At 30.8% G+C, this 23,393-nt stretch overlaps 3 protein-coding genes across 6 annotated transcripts; all 3 read right to left on the reverse strand.

The window, feature by feature from the left end:
- Positions 1-260: 260 nt before the first annotated feature.
- Positions 261-5,380, reverse strand: LOC111301233 (E3 ubiquitin-protein ligase RHF2A-like). 3 transcript variants are annotated; one of them, XM_022896762.2, is made up of 9 exons: positions 5,160-5,380; positions 4,603-4,734; positions 4,470-4,516; positions 2,343-2,405; positions 2,138-2,246; positions 1,625-2,019; positions 1,382-1,489; positions 916-1,272; positions 261-569 (listed from the first exon to the last, which is right to left on the reverse strand). In XM_022896762.2, exons 1-8 carry the CDS (start codon positions 5,163-5,165, stop codon positions 966-968), a joined length of 1,167 nt encoding a protein of 388 aa, XP_022752497.2. In that variant the 5' UTR covers positions 5,166-5,380; the 3' UTR covers positions 261-569; positions 916-965. The 3 variants fall into 3 exon arrangements, with proteins under 3 accessions (XP_022752497.2, XP_089600848.1, XP_022752500.2); XM_089744722.1 differs by having other exon boundaries at positions 2,343-3,935; positions 5,160-5,364; XM_022896765.2 differs by lacking the exon at positions 4,470-4,516.
- A 951-nt stretch (positions 5,381-6,331) lies between these two features.
- On the reverse strand, positions 6,332-7,065 carry LOC111302053 (uncharacterized). Its single transcript, XM_022897988.2, has one exon. The coding sequence runs from the start codon at positions 6,925-6,927 to the stop codon at positions 6,466-6,468; it is 462 nt and encodes a 153-aa protein (XP_022753723.1). The 5' UTR covers positions 6,928-7,065; the 3' UTR covers positions 6,332-6,465.
- A 1,180-nt stretch (positions 7,066-8,245) lies between these two features.
- LOC111301235 (outer envelope protein 61-like) lies at positions 8,246-14,666 on the reverse strand. Of its 2 annotated transcripts, XM_022896767.2 has the most exons (11): positions 14,205-14,666; positions 13,333-13,563; positions 12,540-12,596; positions 12,257-12,385; positions 11,974-12,051; positions 11,777-11,847; positions 11,434-11,483; positions 11,118-11,313; positions 9,916-10,474; positions 9,560-9,703; positions 8,246-8,780 (listed from the first exon to the last, which is right to left on the reverse strand). In XM_022896767.2, exons 1-11 carry the CDS (start codon positions 14,298-14,300, stop codon positions 8,634-8,636), a joined length of 1,758 nt encoding a protein of 585 aa, XP_022752502.2. In that variant the 5' UTR covers positions 14,301-14,666; the 3' UTR covers positions 8,246-8,633. The 2 variants fall into 2 exon arrangements, with proteins under 2 accessions (XP_022752502.2, XP_022752503.2); XM_022896768.2 differs by lacking the exon at positions 12,257-12,385 and having other exon boundaries at positions 14,205-14,494.
- Between the last annotated feature and the right edge of the window lie 8,727 nt (positions 14,667-23,393).

Here is a 23,393-nt window from a genome sequence, read left to right on the forward strand (position 1 = left end):
AATCGAAAATAAAATTTTCTAATTTTTAACTAAATAGTTGAATTTTCTTTTATTTAGCGGCAAAGGATTATAAATTCACTCGATTCATTTTTTTTTTATCAATCCAAACAAATTTATTTATATGAATTCGTGAAAAAGTATTTTCGAATCTAACTAACCAAAAAAAAAAATGTACATTATTTTTTCCGGTTGGTGAAATATTTCTTTTATTAAAAATTCGCTAACACACTAATCTGCACCGATGTTCATATACGCGCAAGTTCAAGAGTACGAATTGTGTTGAAAATCTGAATAACATTTAACAGACTTACACTAGAATTTGTCACATCTTCAACACTTGAGCGCCTAGCATACAGGGCTTAAAATTATACATTCATATATAAAGTTCAAAATATAAACTGATTTACATAATCTGGTCATCCCTAGTTCCAATATAAGAACTTTTTTTTTGTTTTATTTCCAGTGTCTTTTACTCTGAATCAGTTCCCAATCACCAACTGCTCCCTTCAGATGTAGGAGGATACATAGAATGGTTTGAAAACCAGGGCAAAACATCCATCAAAACATATCTGAAAAATACAAGAACATTTGGGCCAGTATCAGAGAAGCCACGTTCATTTCGAATTGAAGATACAACATCAAGGTAATGTCACGGAAATAGAACTAAGATATGAACAGTGCAGCAATAAATTGGTGATAAATCAAAGTCTTAGAATGTTGGGATACTTTTACTAGCATGCCACTGCAATGTTCATGTCCAGTACATCCAAAGTTATATATCAGCATTTTTTATATCATTAAGCACCATAATATGGTGAAAAGAAATGCAATAATTATACATTCAGAAGTTTAACTAATTTAACTTTGACTATATGCAGCTATTAAAATCAAGCAAAATTCAACACCTCAGCTTACCTTTGAAGCTAAAACACTTTCAGTTGATGCAGTTGCTTAAACAATACTTATTAGGATGCCGAACTTGCAGCACATGAAGCTTGTGCACTGGTATCAGTCAAAGGAGTTTCTCCACCGGCATCTGATATCTGGTGGTTATTTGATTCAGGATTAGACCTATCTTCCAAGCTGCTTGATACAGTAGCAGTGCTGGTTCTATTATCTCTGGTTTCAAGACGCTCCATCATGCGAGAGACTGTTGCAATGCCAGCATTAACCTCTCTCCTAACTTCAGAACCAAGATCTGCCATGGAAGTGTTGCGAGAGAAAAATCTCTCCTTCCAACCCCTTGTACTCTTTGAAATTGACTCTTTGTATCTAAAGAGATCCATAAGTCAAAATAAGAGAGCAAATTTATAACAAATCATGTCAAAGAAATATCAACATATCACCCTAGTTAAAATCTCAAATCTCTCCCTCCATATACCTCATTGAAACAGCATTAAACCGAGATTTTAATGATTCTGAAAATGACTGGAATTCTGAAGGTCCTGCTCTATCTTGACTATTAGGAGAAGACTGATTAGGAGACCTCCTGAAAGATAGCAATAGAAGACACTATTGTGATGGACATAAAGCAAGGCTGAAAATGTGTTCTAAAGAAGTTTACCTGAGAGAACTACCTAATAAAAGAAAAATAAGGAGAATCAAGTTAGAGAATAGCAAGTACCTAGCGTTCAAGGAATTCCCTTGATCATTGACCAAAAGAACATTGGAGCCAGATGCTGAGGAAGACAGCTGATCAGCTTGGACAGAAGGTACAGGAGTAATTGATGCCAAAGATTCTTCCCCCACTGTTCTTGCAGGAGAGGATGGAGTTCCAACAGTGATTGCATGGGCTGGTTCACCTTCTCTCTGAGTTGGAGATAATGACAATACAGGACCAGTAGAGGGTGCATTAGGATGAGTTGAAAATACCAAGAGCTGTGGACGACCTTGAGCTGATGACCTATTCCTCAGACCTTCCCTTCTTGCAATGTGGTGTGCTCGTCCCATTGCAGCAGCAGCAGCCAAGTGCTGGATTATGTGCTCCTCAAGCTCAGTATCATTTGCCCCCACTGGCAGCTGCATTGAAACAACCCCTATGAGTATGGCTCTTTCTTTAGGAATTGGGCTTAGATTCAATTTAATGATGATAAAATGAGGATGCTGGACATCTAACTAGCATAAGAGAAACACAAACATGTTGTAGTTCAAAATCCCCCAGAGTTGGATGATGAAATATGGTTGCATTTCTAGAGAGATTGAACCTAAGACTCCTTTCACGTTCAACACCCTCAAGCAGCTCCTGGCTGTCAAGCAAGAGAAAATTATAAGCATGTAATATAAATTAGCAAGAAGAAACGGGAACAGGTAAATAAATAAAAAAACAAAGATGAAATACCAACCTGGTTGGATCTTTCAGGCTAATTGGCTGCCAACACATGGGACATTGAGAACTCCTCTGACACCTGCAAGATTAAAATAGTAAAATGAAGAATTAAGATAATACTTTTTTCTGTTTCTCTCCCTTTTTGATAACCAGAATGAACTCAATTCATATCTCATATAATGATATGAACTTCAATAAAACATACAACCCATAAATTCACTCCAGATTCTTTTATCAAGTGGAATGATCGAAGCTCAAGAGGGTCACACAGTTCTTGTAGCATGTAATTACTTTCTCATCCACAATCTAGAATAATTGAAGTTGTAGATGATATTCTTCAACAAATTCTTCTAAAGCATCCAATCTAATGGAAGCCAGACTTCAATCAAACGTGAAACTTCCTTTTTTAAAATCTATGTTAGAATTATAGATCACTATTCGGTACTAGTTCTGAGATTGGATGACAATATGATAGAAGAAAAGCTGGCACTTTAAACTGGAGATTTCACTTGTTCATAACATCCAAAACAAATCCTCCCTAATGCCCTCTTACATCCCAATATTCCATATTTTTCTTAAGTATTAAAGAAAACAAAACAAGTCCCTCATTCCCTATGGTGGAATTTAGATATTTCACAATAAGTCCCTCATTTTCAAATAATTCCAAAGCTATTCCTACCTAGGATTGGTTTGCAAGGTAGTCAAAGAAAAGGACATTCGAGGATTTCACCAAATTTTCAACTTGGTTTAGGATATGGTGTTGAATTCTAGAAAAGTGGAATGTCCAATACTGAGGCTTAGTAAAGGAGGGTATTCTGAGTGAAATCTTTCTGGACAAGGGGGAAAATAGAGGAAATACTTGAGAACATTGCCTCCCTATTAAGTGAAGAAAGCGAGAAGGAAGATTTTCAGTAAAGAAAATATAAAAAGAAACCAGTTCACTCCTATAACACCCTTTATCCCTCCTTATATAAGTAGATAGCGTGGAATTATTGAAAGCAATATGGAAAACATTCCATCAAAAGCAATATATGGAAGCTAATGCTCCATACTAAGTTATCTTATTTGCATGAGAACATCTTGAGTAAGAGTCTTAATCATACATAACATTCAAAAGAGGGGAATATTATTCCCTTTCCTGTGCAAGGCAGCAAAAAGTTGGTGCTTCATCTTCTGCTTGGTTGTCTTGGGCAAGACAGCTTTGGTCTTTAACTTATGCTATTCTGGCCATCACTCAGTTGTAGCAGGTTCAATTGAGAAAGGACAAGAGGAGTAGTGGGCTTGGGAAAGAGTATATGCTTCAAAAGATAGAAGAAAATTGATAGATTTGATCCCTTCCTCCACTTTTTGGCTTTTCTGAGGGAAAGAAATAGAAGGGCTTTCGAGGGTGAAAAGTTAACCATATAAAGCTCTTGCTTCCATTTTTTTTCCATTTTTGAATATGAGCTTCCATGCTTGAATAGTTCTTTTTTTATTTTTTTGGTTTGACAAACATGAATCATGAAAGTACATGACGCTATTGGTTTCTTCTATCTGCTATCTTTTTACAAACTGGTTTTCTACACGCATTGGCATCCCCTTGTGGCCATCAGGGTTTCCATTCATTTCGCTTATCAAAAGAAGAGGAAAAAGGGAAAAAAAAAGATAAGTATTTTCCAGTTAAAGCATGTCTGGAACATAAAAGAAATAAATGACATTTATGAATTAATTATTCCTAAGAATGACCAATAATAGGACAACACATACAACTTTCTTACCCCAATTTTCCTACTTTAAAGTTACACCCTGCGTCTGATCTGCCTGCACACTTGACCTAGGCAACTAGAATTCAACTTCATTCTACCTAAGCATCATAATTAGATTATCTATTCTGTTATAATTTACACAGCTACCTACTTTTAGAACAGTAAAAGGAACTTGCAATGCATAACATAAAACAATATAGAATCCAAGATACTAAACCATAAGGCAAGAGCGTCAGCTAAGTTAATCCCCATTGGTAAACATTTTCCTAATAAGCAGATAGCCACATTCAAGCTCAAAACTGTACCATCCAGCCATCACCATTCACATATGCAGATATAACATGAACTCAATAGAACTACAATGAACTTTATAAAATGGATGCCAATAATACTAATACCATTCAAGAATGCAATGGAGATGAAACTCGTGCTTGCAGCTGGTCACCTGTAAGTGACGCAACAAACAAGGATCAAAGAAATGTACATTCACATATCAAAAAAATAAGAATCAAAATTCTCAGAAATACATACCGTTGATGGATCACTTTCACAGAATGTTTCAAGGCATATACTGCAGGCATCATCAGAAGCATCCTGGATTCCCCCTTCCACAAAAGCTGCAGCCGAGGTTAAATGCGTCTCAGACTTGGTATCCTCCATCCCCTACAAGGCCAAACACCAGAACATCTGTTTTCAATCTCAATTCCAAATTAAAAAAAAAAAAGAAAAAGAAAAAGAAACTAAAATAACTCTTAGCTACAAAATTAAACCAACAGTGACCAGTAAAGAAATTCAACACCTTAATAAAGACTAACTCATAATAGTAATAGTCCATATGTAATCAACACTGAAGACACAGACACCACACTGATCAATTGCACAAAAATCAGATGCCTTATAACAAATGATCAACGAAATTAAGCCCTAAAAACCTTTTAAAAAAATTTTACTAAAGGTATAATGAAATCCATAAAATCCACTATTTTTTTCCATAAAATTCAGAAAGTTTAATTCCATTTTCTTACCAATCAAACACCCCAAAGACACCCAGAAAACAAAATCAATGAAACGCCCATAATTTACTTTACCTCCATTTGAGAGTTTAACTAAGAAAACCAGCTGATTATCAACCCACTAGATCAATTAACAAAACAGGGGTTGTTTAAAAAACCCTAGAATTTGTTGTAGATTCGGCAAAAGGGAAGACTTTGAATTCTGGGTTATTTGTTTGGTGAAGTTTCTGGGAAGACAGGATGACAGTGATGACTTTTTATTATTACTTAAGAGTGGAGTGGGAAAAGACTTAGGCAAAGTGAAAATGAAAAACAAAGAACTTATGGCTGGGTCTGTGGCGTCTGTGGTTTCGACACGTGGCAAGTACACTGTAATATATTTGACGATTCATTCTTCCGTCAATCTGTGATACAGCGGTGACTAGCTTTAAGTACACAATGGAAAATTACACAGAAAGTAAATTTATAAAAAAGTAATACTAAATTACATTTTTAAATAAATAATAAAAATAAAACATTATTAATTGTAGAGTAAACAAGTTAAGTTGCTGGAAAAAAAAATCAAGTTAGTTACTCATTAAATATTCGGACTTAAGCCTCAATATTTAAAATCTTTGATTATGTATTAATTCAATTATAATTTTATTCTTTTGAACTAATTATTGATCAACATCTTGATAAGTTATTATCTCACCGACTAATTAATCAAATGCGAATCACTTATGAAGTAATTACTTCTTTATTCTTTCATTTACAATGTTTAATATAATCTATTTTTATTATTTTTTAAAAATAAATTCTTATGTGTTATTCATATGTATATAATAAAAATATCATTTTTATTTGATTACACCTGTTAAGCATGCCAATGATAAATCAATCGAAAATATATTTTTTAATATTCTTATGAATTTAATTATGACACATTTGCAAGTTTTTCTTTAAATATTTAGCTTTATAATTGCAATGAATTTTTAGTATTTAATAAATGAAAATACTATTTGTTTGATAGTTTAGACAATTTATATTTTTATTTATTTAATAAAATAATGACCAGGAAAAAGAAATTTTAGGGCCCTCTCTAGAAAGTTGAGTTGTCCATGGATCTGCTAATGGATTCACTAAAAAAATTCAAACATGAAGACAACAAAGGTTGGCCAACACCGTTGCATGGATGGAAAGTCATGAACCCTTTTGATTTTTAAGAGTTTGTCCAACTTCGAATATTTCGATCGTCAAAAGTCGAAAATGAGACAAAACTTCTGGAATTTCCCCCTTTTTCATATCCACGAAAGTAAGATTTTCCCAATCTCCCATTCGAAAAAGGGTCCCACATTGTGATTCATATATATCGATTTAGTTCCACCAATAACGTGATATGTCACGTGTCTCTCTGTGAAGGGCTCCTCCAAAATCCAGTCCCGTAAAACCGGTCCCACATCTCCTTATCCAAATCAGCGGCTCCCTTGCACCCATCATCCTGATCTTCCCCACCTTGTATCCCTTTCCCCACCATCCGATCCAGCTCAGCCTCCAACTCCTTCAACGTGGGCTGGTCGTTAGCCTGGCCCAACAGTCCCGGATTCTTCTTCGTCATACAATGTGGTTTTGTCATTTTCCAGGCCTTCTTGCAAAGGGCGGTAGGAACCTTATAAAGGCCCAAAACAAGCAGCTCCATGACACTGCACGGACAGCAGCAACATACTGCCACGCACTCCGCCGTCGTCCTACCGACCACTTCCCCCAATTTATTCCCTTTCCTGGCCGTTTTCGGATCCTCCGGTGACAAACACGGTTTCTTCCGTGTTAAAGTTGGTGATGTTATCAAAACTTGACGAGTCATCTTATCCAAAAGGGAACTTATTCTCCCCAATTTCTCTCTCAAAACCAAAAAGACAAAAAAGAGCTAAATAAAACGAAAAGGGTGATTTTGAAAAGAGGAAAAGATGGGAGAATATAATTATTGATTCATTTTGAATGGGTTTTTCTTATCAATCAAGAAAGCTGAGGAAAGTGAAGGAAATTTGCGGTATAAGAGAGATAAAATGGGATAAAAAGGGGTAAATCCAGCTAAGAAATCAAAGATTATTTAACGAAACGAAGGATTAGTCCAGAAAATTAACAAAAGAAACCGTTTCGGAATGGAAACGGAAGACGTAGGAGCCAAGAGGCTTAACAAGGTTTGGACGTTTGGTTGTCCAAGTAAAATATTAATAAGAGCACCCCTTACATTTAAAAAGTTACGTAATTTTTTTTTGAAAATTTTTATTTGTTCATATCTATGCCAACTGGATTATAACAATTTCATTCCTCATTTAGTAAAATCTGGCCTAAGAGTTTGAAGGAGTGTCCATATTCAAAATCAAATGTCCAAATCCCGCGTGCCAAAACACCAAAATAAGAGGCAAGGGATAAAAAAGTTTAGGACTTCCACGTGGGAGATGACAGCGAAATATTGAAGACGGACGGCGTAGATTGGCCAATGCTAAATGATTTTGACCGGTCTCGCAACCTTGAAATTATTAAATACTCTTTTATAGTTGAGTCAGTGACAATAATAGTTGATGTGCTTCGCTGATTTTTATGAGTCAAATTTTTGTTTAGTACTTTTTATTTGCTTCCATTTATTAATGTTTTCATTTAACAAAAATAAGAATAATAAAATATTGATTTATGTCAAATTTTTTTTAATGTTTTTCCTTCTTGTGTTGAAGAGACATAGAGATAAAACAAATGAAAAAAAACCTAAAAACATGGTCTTTTTATTTTTAAGTTTTGTAAAAATTTATAGCACTACTTATAATTTTCTTTTGCTTGTTCTAAATCTTTGACGTAATAGTAATAAATTACCAACAAATTATTTTATCCTTTATAAGTCTATTCATTTTTGGAGGACCCAAAAATGAATTCAAATTTTAATTAAATTAATTTATATAATTATTTTTAAAAAATTAACATTCAACACATCAAAAAATCTAATCATAATATCTAGCAATCATTTTCTTTACTTGCAACCACAATATTTTATCTCAAAAAATATATCCATCTTAAAATAAAATCATAAAATAGCATGGTATTTCATGAGAAATTAAAAATTTGTAATAATATTAAAAAAAAAAACATAATTAAACAGATTAATTGGTATTAAGTAAATTGAAAAATAAAATAAATATAATTTTATTTTTTCATTCATGAACAAATAAGAAAATATTCTTATTTTTACAAACTTTTACAAAAAAATGTATTAAAATTAAAACTTTAGCATAATTATGTCATTTTATCTACTTTAATAAATATATTTTTCAAATAAACTGCAACAATCATAGTAATTAAAAATATCATTTACTTATTACACTTGATAGATCCACTTATCCTGACCACCAGTTCATCCACTGAACACAAGAACACCACCAAAATGGAGAGAACATGTTGCTTGAAATTCTTCTTACCATATTGGCACCCAAGAGGCATGTTAGTTTCCAACACTACCTTGATTAGAAGTTGAATTCCCGGCGTATGTTACATTCAAAATGGAGATTTGTTTCCATTCTAACTACCAATGAAGCCCAACCGATGAAGAATTACTGCTAAGATGAGCATGCATATTGCCAGAATCATACCAGGTTTTCCAAGCAACCAGTTCTTTGCCTTCTTTGCACCTTCTGCTCCTTTCTGGATCCTGTCTACCCAGCGCATCTGCAACAATATAGTGAGGGGAATACCGAAAATGTTATTTGTTTCGCAGCAAAGACAAATAGACCACAATCAGCTAAATCAGTGACCTTCCTAACACAGAGGATGATGATGAATGGTCACTAAATAAGCCATAAACATCTTAGACCAGGTCATTTCAAAATATGGTTCATAAGTGTAGAATGTGAACAACAACAATGTGCACCAATGGCAGTCTTTGCAAAATAAGGTTCTCAAGTGTAGAATGTGAACACTGGGAGAGAATTTCAGCAAACCATCAGCAACAATTCAACAAATAGAAGATTCTCAGAAAACAAGGTAACTTAGAGAAGCTTATCTACACTAAAGCAACATGCAAACAGAATTAGCATCCAATTATATAGGAGTTGGGACATCTGGATACAACTCCTCATGGAGATACACCCATCTATGCTTTTCTTTCTTTCATTCTACCTCCTATTCACCTCACAGGACGCATAAGATACTTTTGCCAAAAGAAATTAAAGATCCCAATCTTTTGCCCCTTTCTCCCCACCCGTTTACTTACCAACCAAAAAAATAACCAAATTATAAGACACTTAACATTATAGTAACGTCCTCAAACAAATGCCATGGATCTACTGACTTAAAAGTTAAAGACGAAGAAAAACTTGGACACAATCACAGTTTTAAACTGAGAATTTGAGATAAATATTGAAACAATTATGATGATAAATGTTTTATCATTTATACACATCAAGTTCTAGATAGCAAAAAATGTCAAAACAGGGCAATAAATGTACCATTCTATCCAAGTCCTCTGGTGATAGAGATGACATAGCTTGTTGAGCTTTTGCAGCATCTTCCCGAGAAAGCTTCAACCCAAATTGTTCACTCATGTTTGCCATCATGTCTGGGCTCATGTTTTTCATCATTGATGCGAACATCTGCTCAGTTCACAAGTAACAAAACATTAATGGAGACACAAACTTGGGGTAATGCAAGCTTTACTTATGAAGATACTCACAATTGAGAATGACAATATTCTATCAACTATTGCCTATATGCATTTGAGCATTAAAAAGTAAAAACTGATGCTAGCAAAATAATTATAATAATAACACCAAAGACAATAAATGTTAAATATATTTTGTCATACCTGCCGCATAGCTGGATCTTTCATTTGGTTTCTCATCTGTTCTTGCAGATCAGCAGTTGACGTTGGAAAACTTGACTGGGCACTCGTTGGAAAATGGCTAGGACTGGTTTCAGGAAAACCATTATTCCCATTGGTGACAGATGCTGTCTGAGATTCTGGATGTGTTACCTCCGCATCTGAACTTAGTCTGCTACTGTTTGCAGCTGTAGCTGTAGGAATAGAGTCTTTCCCTTTCAAAGAAGCTGCCATTTCAAACATTTTTTGAAGCTCTTCTGGAGGCATCTTGCTCATCATATCACTTGCAGTTTTAAGCATGTCAGGTGTCACATTTGGAGGAACAGATCCAGGTCCAAATCCATTTTTCAAAGGACCTGTATATGGGTTTTCCCCCTGAAATGAAGAAGCCAATTGAACCATTTTTTGTAGCTCTTCAGGTGACATCTTGCTGATCATATTTGAAGCAGTCTCAATCATGTCTGGTGACACCTCTCCATTTTTACCGCCACTCATAGCAGCAAGGGTGTCAGGATCGGCATTAGAAATGAAATTCTGAAATGATCTGCTAGTAACAGGGAGAATGAGAGAATTGAAAATTTTTTGGACCCTCAAAACAAATTAATAACAAAGCACAAAAAATTGATGTAATACAGACCATGAACTTTTAGCATTAATGAGACAAAAAAGTTGGAAAAGAACAGAAAACAATAAAAAAAAATGGAGAAGTGAGTTTAGTTCCTTGGGTGGAACATGTCACACTTTGTACACTGCTGTTTCATTTTAATCCTCCTAGTTTTGCTTCTAGCAGCAATAACCTTTTTAAGTTCATAATCTCATCTATCCACCATGAAAAGATATCAAAATGGATTGTATTTATGTGCATAATTATAACGTGAAGACTATAAATTAATGCTGCTAAGATTTAATAGCTAAAACAAGGAGAAATTAAGAGAGCAGAAACCCCATAAGCTTTTGGAGAAAAACATTATTTTTCTGCACCTAAACCTTATATATAGCTAATGTCAATGTGATTTACAGCTCCTTATAAACGATCCTCAAGTTTTTGTATGTACAGATCATTCAGAGATTTAAAAGTGATTTTTATATATTTAGCATAATCCAATCATATATGACAGAATATGACATTACCAGACTAAGCAAATGAAGATCACCTAACAGACAATTTTGTGATAATGAAAACAAACCTGAGTGCTTCTGGATCATCCTTTAGAGCCTGCAGACACTCAGAATTGGTTTTCACGTCCCCAGCATTTTTCCTGCCCTCACTCTTAGAGAATCCTGTACTTTGTTGTGGCTGTTTCACTGAGTATTCATTAGATGAACTTTGAAGAATAGCAGAAGTGCTTGCAGCTTCTTCAGTTATTTCTTCAATTACCACTCCTGTGAAACAAGGAGTAAACAAAAAAATAAACATCAAAGACATATAAGAGAGAGAGAGAGAGAGAGAGAGAGAGAGAGAGTAGCCATAAGAAAAAGCAAAATAGAGGACAATAAACTTACCTCGAGGTGCTTGATGGCTGCCCTCTCTAACCAATCTTTCCTTAGCATCCCTGCATCAACAATTGACATCACTAACCACCATTACACAATAAAAAAAATAGTGCCTTCTCATCAATTTATGAATAATGTTCAATAACTAAACAACATACAAGGTGAACCTAAACACCCAGTGCTTTTTTTTTTTTTTTTTCAAAGCAGTCAATTAAACACAATGCACCTATCATTTCCTAACAATGGTGGTCATAATAGGCTGATGTTGGTGCATAAACTAACTTTCTAAGTGAATGCAGCTGACTAAAACTTATACCATGTTTCCATAATCTTAAGCCAAATAAATTCATACCTCAAGACATCTGCAACCGTTTCATCATCAGGGGAAACTTCATGTGCTTTGCTCAAGTCCAAGACAGCATCCTAATAAATTTCAGAAAGGTTGTCAGCAAAAGCAAAAAAATAAACAGATTATTCCAGAATTTGAAAATGTACTAGAAATGCAATTTAGCAACCATTGATAAAAACCCATATGCGTATAAAACTCACTTCTAATTGGCCTAGTTCTTTATATGCTTGACCTCTTCGGTAAAGAGCTTTGACATTCTTTGCATCAAATGACAAAACCTGAAAGTACAAATATAATTTTAGCTAGAAAGAAGATAGAAGATCACAATCTATCAAATGCTAATTGTTCAGAGATCTATTAATCTATTGATATTAAATAGTTTAGTCATTATCTTGGGATGGGGGATATTTTGAGGATATAATTTACGACCAAAACTATCATACGGTACCAATGACAATAAAGGAGAACATGATGTCTTCATACCTCTGAGCCTTCTTTTATACACTCATCATATTGCTTTGTTTTCAAGTAACAGGACATGAGATTAAGAGAGCATGCCAGTAAAAGCGTTCTTCCTTTAGAGGATGGAATTGCTTTCAGGTTTTTCTTTGCCTAAGATTGTGAAAGAGGCAATGATGATTTAATTAATATGAAAAGAAAATACAAATATAATGCGATAAATTAAAAAAAAAAAAAAACTAAAAATAAACAGCAAGAATTTTTCCCATGATTGGAAAAAAAACCAAAGATAAAATTGCTGGCTTACAAGCAAATATTTCTCGGAGGCATCATCGAACTTCCCCTGCTTATGAAGCTCATTCCCCTGGAAAATTTAAATAGACATTTATCCATGTCAGATAATAAGGGGTAAAAATAAGTAAAACAAAAAACAGAACAGGGGCTGACTGCAATTAAAGTTAAAGTTTTGGTTAATGCACAAAGATTAACAGACACACTTATTTGAAAAGAATTGCACAGCGAAAAGGTCTTCTCAAGATTCAATGCGTGAAGTTAACAATAATTATACCTATAGTTTTTTGAAACAGATTGAAGGAGTCTTATATTATTCCACAACAATATTTAACAGACTTATTTAGATACATCCAAAAAGGAAAGCCAAGCACTTAAATAGAAATTGACGGAGTCTTATTTTACTCCACAACAGAATGCACGTGATGCATCGCTAGAAATGAATTGCCTCGACAAATGAGTGATAGTTATAAATTATAAATACACACAATCCATCTCTAGCATTTTTTACGTACAACTCATAGTCATATATTTGACTAACATGTGTTAGTTATGCAACTCAATGGTTTAAGACAACCCGTTAGTAAGATAGTATCTCAATACAGCTTTTACAATGTGTTCAATTCTTTAAAACTTTTAAAAGAAAGAGAATTTCAGGTCTTTTATCAGCTCCAAGGCTCCTATGGTGCTCTTGTTGTTTAAGATTATGGACTAAAAAATATATTTTACAGTTGGACGTATATTTTCATCTATCCGATATATTGAAAATATCAACATAAATGATGTGATTTTGGGTGGCCAAAACTCACTTGATCCTTCAACATCTGAGCAGCACTTAATTCATAAGTGATCTGAGCATCAGCACGGGCACGCAATGCAGCTATCTCTTCAGGTGATGCATTAGCCATTTTCTCACCAATATCTGCCATCTCCTCGGGACGTGTGTGCTTTAACTGTTCTGCAGCATGTCTCAAGTCTTCCGGCCTCATGTTCTTCATGCTCTCTGAGGCCATTCTCATCAAATCAGGATTAGACATCATCTGCAATGTCATTGAATCCACATTAACAGCAACCATCAATGTTAATTATACAAAAAAAAATGCACATATTTAAGTACAAACTGATTACTTTTTCAATTTCAGTTCTGTCAATGTGTGAAATATTCAGGTCTATTGGTTGTACAAGTAATATCATTACTTCATAACCAGGTTCAGCTAAAACCCTTACCCATTACTAAAACTAAAAAAAAAAAATATAAGTCCCAATTATTTAAGAAATTCAAGAAATACAGATATGTTAGCAAACTAATTAAATTTGCACCAGAAAAAAAAAAAAGACTTAATTAATTCCATTAAACCGTGTCACTAACTTGAAAAATTGAGCTCGAGAATAGAACATCATATAAAGCTGCTAATATAATTTTACATTAAAAGACAATTTCACACGGGTCGTCTTCTTCAATTCAACTATATATACCCAATAAGAAAGCAATCCCACATTGAATATTTATGCAATTAAAAATAAAATCAAAACCCAACATAAATTGCAAAAAATCTAATATAACCAGATTGAAAAAGACATCAAATTTATTAAATCCTATATGGGTTTGGTAATTCTTACCAAAACAAAATCAACAAAAAAATATTTACAAAAAAAAAAAAGAAGAGATAGAAAATTGAACCTGTTGTTGGATCCTGGCTAGCTCAGCAGGTGACATACGACTCATCTGTTCCTGAGCGATTCTAAACAACTCAGGATCCATCATTCCGTTAAACATTCTTCCCGATTTTATTTATTTTCACAAGATCTTTATCAGATCAAATTTAATAAATTCACTTAAAAACAAATGTAAGAAAATAAAGAAGAAACAAATCTGAATTGGGCAAAAAGTTCTAGAAAAATTCAGTTGGGGGACGCGGGGTTGGTTTATTCTGGATTTTATTGTTTCAAAAAGAGAGAGAAGGGTCGCCCACCAAACGAGAATTGAAGAGTCAAGGGAGAGACGAATGTGCTATGCTTCGATGAAATTACATCAATGCCTCGTCGGCTTGTCGGCTTTTTTAAAGTTTGGGAGCCCAATCCAATCGTGTTTCTCATAGAAGTGCGATCATAGAAAGCTGAGTAAGGCATTATGCCACGTGCTATGTTTTATTGGACCTTCGCTTCCCAAATAATGAAAATTTATTTAATACTGTCTCTTTTTTAAATTTTTTTAAATAATTTAAAATTGTATTCTAATATTTTTTAAAATATTTAAAATTCTTACTTATTTATATTTTAAAGTTATTTTTTATAATTTTTTATTTTTAACATTAAAAATCATGAAACTTTAATTTTATAAAAAAATTTTTAAAATTTTAATATTAAATACATTAAAATTTAAATTTTTTTAACTTCACAAAAATCAATATGTGACAAATATTTTAAAATGAAAAGAGTACTATAAATTTTATATTTTATAGATAAGTTAATAAATTTGTCACGTGATTATTTACATTTAAATTGAATTTGATATTACAAATCATGTGACACAACAATCAATTGATAAATTTATATAAAACATAATTATAATAACACTAATAAATATAAAATTAAGGATTTATATCTTATATTAATTTAAAATATATATTTAAAAAAAAACTATTTACCACGTAAAAAAAACTACCATAACTTTAATCTCCTAATTTTTTTTCTTAAAATCCCTTTTTTTTTATTTTTTCAAAACATTGATATCAATCAAATTCTAATTATATAATAAAAAAAATTAATACGTGAACACAATTTTCAAATGTGCACGTCTAACATAATTCTATTTGAACCTACATTTTTCTCCAAAAATGCCACATGTCAACTTCATAAAAAGTTACTTATTTTTATTTTTTATTTACTTTTTAATTGTATAACTCGATAAATTAGTTTGATATTTCAACTCACAAATTAAAACTCTACAATTATCCAAGAATATGTTTAAATCAATAAATATTTAATTTCAGCAATTGTCGATTTCTTCAACCTATCATCACAAATATTCTATTCATGAATAGGAAATTAAAATTTTAATTCATTAAATCAAAAAATAACTAAATCTCTTCATTTTCCTTATCTATCCATTTTTTTAAAAATCTATTTAATATTGTTAATTTTTTAAAAGCCTTCATAAACAAACCTTTAAATAAAATTATTCATTTTTTATTCTTCAATTTTCATTTAGATTTTGTTTCTCTAAAAATAATTCGCTAAATTGTAGGTATTTTTTTTATCATTTTATTTAAACTCTTTATGATTTATTGATGAATATAGTTATTAATTTACAATGCCCTTTTGCAAAATCTATTAGTTAAAAGACCTAACTTATAAATTTCGAAAGGTATTGAAAATATTTGATAATGAATTTGTTGATTTGTACTGTTAAATTCTCTATTCATTTTAATTCTTTTTTATTTTTGTTGTTCACAATAAATCTCACTTTTGTTTTTAGAAAATTTAATATTTTTCAAGTTAATAAAATAGATATATACAAATATGTTTTAGTGTTTTTAAGTATTTTTAATTATTATTGTTGAACCTCAGCAAAGCATAGGACACTACTTAATATCCACTTAAAGAAATGTATTTGTAGAGTTTTAATATCTAATATATATTATATAACAATATATATATATATATAAATAAATTTGTCACATAAGCACATGTATGAACAATTCTCTTAAAAAACACATAGAATATTTTTTAAAAAATAAGATAATTTCTTTTAATTACAAATTTAATAATTTTAAATTTATTCAAATATCAAATTTATTTAAATTATAATTTAAAATCAAATCAATTTCGAGATATATTTTCTAAAATTAAAATATAAAATATAGATTTTATATTTTTAATAAATAATTATAGTTGTTTACCAAATAACCTTATTTAAAAAATTATTTAATTATCACAATCTTTCAAACATGTTTAAAAATTATAATGATTAAGTTTATTCAAATCTTTCAACAATATTTTTTATCTTGATTTAAAAAATGATCTTTTTTAAAAATTTAGGTAAGACATAAAAAAAATTCAAGCAATTTTATGTAAGATTTTAAAAATTAAAAAAAATTTCATTTTAAAATTTTAAATAATAAGCTCATCAAAATGATTATATCCATTTGAACTCTAATTATCAAATTTTTATTTCAAATAAATGTAAAAAAATTAATATTATCTTTATCACTTATTATATCCATTTTAAATTTTAAAAAATTAATTTAAAAATTATCTATTTAATCCTAATTGCCACTTAAAAATTTTTTTTATAAATTTAAGACTACAAATGTACTATGCTATACATCAATTTTTTTAATTTTTTCAATAACTTTTTTCTAAGGTATGTTCTATTACTATTGCAATTTTTTTTGTTTATAACTTTTTTTCAAGACTATTTTATTGTTATTACAGTTTCATGAAAAATAATATTTTTTTCAATTTATTTTTTTCTTTTTTCACATATTTTCTAACATTTTTCATTTTTTGAATAATAATTTAGTCAAGATTACTAAAGTGAAAGTATGTTAATACATCATTTATTATTTAATTTATCATTCAATAATATATATTTTTTAAAAATGTATAATTTATTTTTATTGATTTAATCTTCCAAGTATATAAATATTATTGTAAACAAAAATATCCAAAGAAAAGACATAATTTTTTTTGTTCTTTTCAAAAAGTTTATTTTTTAATAATAAGTGTCATAACATATAGATCTGAAAATCTATAGCTAGACTTAACAAATGGAGTCACCACCAATCTTTTTTAACTAGTTGTGATTGGTCACCTAATGAATCTACCATTTTAAGGAGCCCCTGAGCTTAACCAAGATCCCTAAAAGAATAGGTTCGGGTCTACTAATCAAAATATGGTTCGAGAGTTCGGTTATATATGAAAAAAGTTATAGTAACCACATATGTCCATCCAAAGGATGTTACCATTTTATTTTAAATTTATCCTAAAATCTTGACTATAATGGTTTTCATTTTTATGTTAAATTTTGAAAATAATTATTAAAATTCTCCATTAATCTAGTAGAACTCTTAAAAATATTCACTCACCTCAAGAGTATTCAAGAATCTCATTTATTTTTTTGAAAAGGCTTCATCATTGGAAACAAAGTTTAATTATTTTTATTTTTATTGAAAATACATTTAATTATTCTAACATTTGGATCAAATTAGAAATATTTTTTTTATCTCTGGAAAGAAAATAATATGATAATTAATTTTTATTGAAATTTCATTGAAATTCTTCTACCATTTAGGACAAATTTAAAGAAATTTCTCACCTAGAAATTTTTTAGAAATTTACAATTTGAAAATTTTAAGAATCTCATCATTGGATAATTGTCAAATATTTTCAACTAAAATTTTTTATTTTTTTGATTGAAAATAAATATTAATTATTGTTATTGAAATTTTATCTAAATTATTTCACAATTTGGGACAAATTTAGACAAAATCCCTCACATAGGAATTTTATAAAAAATTTACCATCTAAAAATTTTAAAAATTCCATCATTGGATAATTATTATTTATTCTAAAAAAATATTTATTTTGTTTTATATATTTTTTAAAATTTAATCAAAAAATACTTTAAAATAAATAGACAAATAAATTTAAAAAAATACCAAAAATATGAATGGCTCGGCTCGGTGATTATGACGCAGCTCGGCTCCAGGCATAGAAAACAGCTCTAGATATGCTACTTGGCAACTAAATGTGACTCGGCTCAACTGAAAGGTTCAACTGGACAGAGGTAAAAAGTAGGTCAACGCTGCGAGTCGGACCTCCGGGCTATAAAACACGTGGATCCATTGTAGCAACACTATCAATATGCATCAAGTGGGCTTTTCCATAAAGCTATTTCCTATAAAAAGAATGGCTTTGCACCATTTAATGATGGATATAGTCAGTATTTTTCCATGATTAACAAGGCTTATTCATAGTAAGTTAACCAACTTGTAGACAACCAAATAATGCACGTTTCAATAGTCCGTGAAACTCTACTATTAGCTTTAATCTTTAATGCATAAATCACCAAATTATTCCAACGTTTACTTCTTCTAAGTTCTGACTGACACTGACACCAATGGCAAACAATAAGCTCTGAAGCCTCTTAAACAAGTCCCGCCAATTTTCTCTGTGGTTTTCAACTTTGAAAAGATTCCCGAAATCTTCAACTACTAGAATGGTTCTTTGGCCTTCTCCTTGTGTCTTTGGACAATGATTATCTCAGGAAGGATAATATATTTTTGTATTGTTTTTTAGGTATTTAAGGAGTGGATGAATGTGGGTTTTGGTGGGGATTTATATCTAGGTTGAGTGGAACTAAGTGGCTATTGAACCAAAAACCGAAGTTTCTACTCGTCTATTTTTTTTATTGCTAAGCTTCCTCTCTAATTTGTTATATTTTATATGTGATCTGTGTGGACATGTATTTATAGAGTTCTGAATTTGAGAACCCCAATTCGAAAAAGAATGCCAATTTTCTTTAAATTTTAACCTTAAACCCAACTCAAACCAGTTCCAACAATTTCATACAAATTCAACTACCTATATTTTTTTTATTAATAAAATTAACCTAAGTAGAACCTCAGACAAATTGAGGTGTTTATAGCTGCCCTTCTTTGCACATTTTTTGTGAAACAAGAATTGTGCAAAGAAGTAGACAACCCAATTAACTCGACACATTTTTTTGCTTTTTAAAATTTTTTTTTACTCAAACACCTTGAATAACATAAAAACTCCTTTAAATAGAGGCTCCACAATTTTTGAAAAATAAACAAGGCTCCTCTAAATAAAAGCTTAACAACTTTTAAAAAATAAATAAAGCTCTTCTAAGTAAAAGCTTAATAATTTTAAAAAATAAATAAAGCTCATCTAAACAAAGGCTTAATAACTTTTGAAAATAAAACTCCTCTAAACAGAGGCTTAATGACTTTGAAAAATAAACAAAGCCCCTCTAAGTAGAGGCTCAATAACTTTTGAAAAATAAATAAAACTCCTCTAAATAGAGTTCAATGACTTTGAAAAATAAATAAAGTTCATCTAAGTAAATACTCAATAACTTTGAAAAAATAAAGCTCCTCTAAATAGAGGCTTAATAATTTTTAAAAAATAAAGCTCTTCCAAACAAAGGCTTAACAACTTTTGAAATATAAATAAAGCTCCTCTAAGCAGAGGTTGAACAACTTTGAAAAATAAATAAAGCTCTTTAACAATCATGTCCAAATGAGTAATAGATTCTGTCTAAGGAAACTTTAAGAGATTATGCCCAGAGGTCTTACAAATCGTTCCTAATATAGGGAAACATATTTTTCTAAAGATCAAAATCTTACCTCAAATGTATTTTTTTTTCAAATGAAAAGTTGAAATTCTTTCATTGGAAAGTTTTCTTATTTATCTTCTTCATAGGGAATTTTAAAATATCCCTACTTCATGCATTGGACATTCTTACATGCAATGCATGCATAATCATTTTGAAATGCAATGCATGCTATACTTTCTTTTAAAAATTTAAAATTTTTTATCATGTAAATTCTCAATCTTTCATCCAAGTCAAAACTTTATTGTGATAATGATGCAAATGTAACACTCTAGATTCTCATAATACTACAGACATCATATTCTAAATCATTATTCAAATATTCATTGTATGATGCAAGTACATAGCCAAACCAAATTGTATACATATAATGCAAATGTCAATAACATGAATGTCATGAAATTCTAATTAATTGTGGTGATATGGTTCTCAAGACTTCATCATCTCACATTTTTTCTTTTTTAACTTTTTTTCACTGGCCATTTCAGATCAAATTCTGTCAACTACTCCATATTATGTTCATCATTTGATCACCATTTATAGGCTTCTCAGCATTAGCCATGAATTTCATCTACTGATCCACATTATTTTCATCATTTGATCACATCTCACAAGTTATTCATTTGGTCACACCATCACTATATTCATTTGGTCACACCAAGTGTCCTTTCAAATCATCTTTTCAGATTTCTGTCATCTCTTTATTTTTTTTGCCCTTTATCATCCTAGATTTTTTTTCAAAAGAATACAAAAATCTTTTATGCACATTATTTTTCATTCATCATCATTTTAAATTTTGACAAATATAATGCAATCATATATTTTCTCAATTTACTTTAGGGATACAACAATAAGAGAATACAAGGTGAATTGAGAGAAAGATAATCAATAAGGAATGAGTTTAGTACAAAAATAAATGAGCAAAGGAACAAGTTCAAAGTATGCCATTAGGAATGGTATTGAATAAATGGAGTAACAATGTTCAAACAATGAATACTTAGACAATTCTTAACATTAATCTAGAATTCTTTCTTAAAAACCATTCCATTGACTTTTGAAATCATTTTGAGCTCATTGAAATTTACCCCAGCTTTAAGGGATTTTCAGATGTTTTTGATCTTTTAATTATTGAAACTATTTATTTAACTCTCAACTCCAGGTTTTTTTACTCAAATTACCGTTTTGAATTTTCAATTTGAGTCTTCATTTTCTCTTTTTTTATTTTTTTTTCATTTTTCATTTTTCATTTTCCCTTTTTTTCCTTTTTTTTCTTTTTTTTCTTTTTTTTTTTTTTCATTTTCCCCTCATTGTTTCATCTTTCTCTCTTTTTTTATTATTAATATCTTTCACATATTAATATTTAAAATACATAGCATAGCACAATTTCATTACTCCATCATAAACATGCATTAGCCCAATGTATGATCTTTCAATTTGAGCATTCACACTTGATCAAAATAGACTTTTAAAGGTTGTAACATAGGCCATGGCAAGGGGTCATGAAAGAAATTGATAAAATAGGCTCAAAATATATGTTCAAAGGGTTCAAAACCAAAAAATCATTTCTCATCATTTCATGCAACTTGGCATTTTGCCCAATTCTACATCATTTCACTACTTTTTTCTTTTTTCATTCATCTTATCCCTCACAAAAGGAATCCCATTATTTTGCCCCAACTTATTTATGGCATTCATTTTTCTTTTCTCTCTTTTTTTTTTTTGCTTTTTTTTATTTTTTATTTTTTATTTACTTTCTATCTTTGATACCTTCTTTTTCCAAAAATTATCTTCTAGTGTAAAGGGTGATCCTTGGTTGGGGTTCTTTAGAAAAATAAATCATAATAGGCTCAAAAGGGTAGTAATGAATGATTTTTCAAATGATAAAAGAAAAATGATCATTTTTCATCTCAAACATGAATGCCTTTGTTAAAGATCATCTATTGAAAAAAAATAAGCTTATGGATCTTTATAAAAAATTATACATCTTCAAGACATATTAATTTCACATCTGCTAGTAACTTATTTTTTTTGCTTAAATAGTCTCTTTAGATCAATGTGAATGAGCTCTCAAAATTAAATCTCAGAATTATTGTTATCATTGTCTAAACATTCATCATTGAGAATATGAATAAAAAGACATGTGAAAAAAAATTAAGCATGAAATAGTAGTTGGGATGAAAGAGAAAATGTAATGAAATGCATTATCCTTGCCTTTTATTGAAATGATAAAAAATGAAATCTTATTACATAAAAGAATTACTTTGAAAGAAAACCTAGAATGACAAGCAACATCCAACTAGCCTTAACATCCTTTTATTTTTCAAAATTATGCCCTATGCGACCAAGTGAAAGATTTTTTATTGACATCTTGATGACCTGATTCGTTATTGCTCTCCAAGTCTTTTAAGGACATACTCATTTTTTATCTTCACTTGAAGCATCAACATTGTGATTAAGCAATGGATTGCCACTAACATTAGGGATTGTTATCCCCTCTGTATCAAAATTTATTATTTCATCCTTGATCAATCGTTACACCTTATATTTCAGAGCAGTGTAAGTTTCAGTATAATGATCAGTAATTCCATAATGGTAGTCACAGTAAGCTGTAGGATCATACCACTTGGGATAAGGTGGCTTGGGTGACTTCAAACGATTAGAGGCAATTAAATGGTTGTTATAGAGCTCTCGATATAACTCAATATAAGTCATGAGGATTGAGTCAAATACAGGTTTTTTTCAGGTAGTTCATCGCTCTCGTGAATCACTTATTGAGTTAGTAGGATGAATATGGGGTTTTACAAAAAGTTGAATGTTAAGGCTGTATATGAGAGTTTGAGGGCTAAAAATCGATTGGTATGTTGATGGATAAAATAGTAATAGGGTTGGTTGGTATTGGTAGGATGAAGTATTATTCATATTAGGATAGTATAGGGAATAACCCTATCATGGATAGGGTTGATATCTCCTAAATTGTCTGTTAAAACTCACAGCTTGAGTTTTAGTCTTTTTCTTCTTTAGCATTTTCTTAGTTTCTCTTCTTTCTAACTTATCATTTTTAATGGCATTCTCAATAATTTCACATGAGATCACCATGTCAGTGAAATTTTTTGTGGCATTTCTTATCATCTTTTCATAATAATGAGATTTTAAAATGCTAACGAACAATATTGTGATTTCTTTCTCTGTCAAAAGAGGCTGCACTTGAGTAGCTATGTCTTTCCACCTCTGAGTATACTCCTTGAATGATTCATTTACTTTTTTTTTTTTTCATATTTTGCAAAGACAAATGATCAAGAGCTAAATCTATAATATGTCGATATTGACTAATAAATCACTGGCTATATCACTTCAGAACTGAATGCAGGTCCTATCCAATTAGACACACCATCTAGCAGTAGAGCTAGTAAAGTTTTCTTGGAACACATGGATTAACAACTTCTCATTATTAGCATAGGCAACCATCTTTCGATAATAAATAGTAATGTGAGTAGAGAAGGCAAAAAAACT

The sequence above is a fragment of the Durio zibethinus genome, chromosome 15 (assembly GCF_047325235.1).
Source record: "Durio zibethinus cultivar Kanyao isolate XHJ-2024 chromosome 15, ASM4732523v1, whole genome shotgun sequence".
Taxonomy (NCBI): Eukaryota; Viridiplantae; Streptophyta; class Magnoliopsida; order Malvales; family Malvaceae; genus Durio; species Durio zibethinus.

What these genes read in the sequence shown, in the direction of transcription:
- LOC111301233 (XM_022896762.2), bottom strand. An exon ending in GTGAAAGTGATCCATCAACG is followed by an intron (nt 4,517 to 4,602) that starts GTATGTATTTCT and finishes CGTCACTTACAG; the next exon opens with GTGACCAGCTGCAAGCACGA. An exon ending in GGGATTTTGAACTACAACAT is followed by an intron (nt 2,020 to 2,137) that starts GTTTGTGTTTCT and finishes GTTTCAATGCAG; the next exon opens with CTGCCAGTGGGGGCAAATGA.
- LOC111302053 (XM_022897988.2), bottom strand. Translation starts at nt 6,927, where the DNA reads ATGACTCGTCAAGTTTTGATAACATCACCAACTTTAACACGGAAGAAA.
- LOC111301235 (XM_022896767.2), bottom strand. Translation starts at nt 14,300, where the DNA reads ATGTTTAACGGAATGATGGATCCTGAGTTGTTTAGAATCGCTCAGGAA. An exon ending in AAGAACTAGGCCAATTAGAA is followed by an intron (nt 11,848 to 11,973) that starts GTGAGTTTTATA and finishes GAAATTTATTAG; the next exon opens with GATGCTGTCTTGGACTTGAG. An exon ending in ACGGTTGCAGATGTCTTGAG is followed by an intron (nt 11,484 to 11,776) that starts GTATGAATTTAT and finishes TTGTTGATGCAG; the next exon opens with GGATGCTAAGGAAAGATTGG.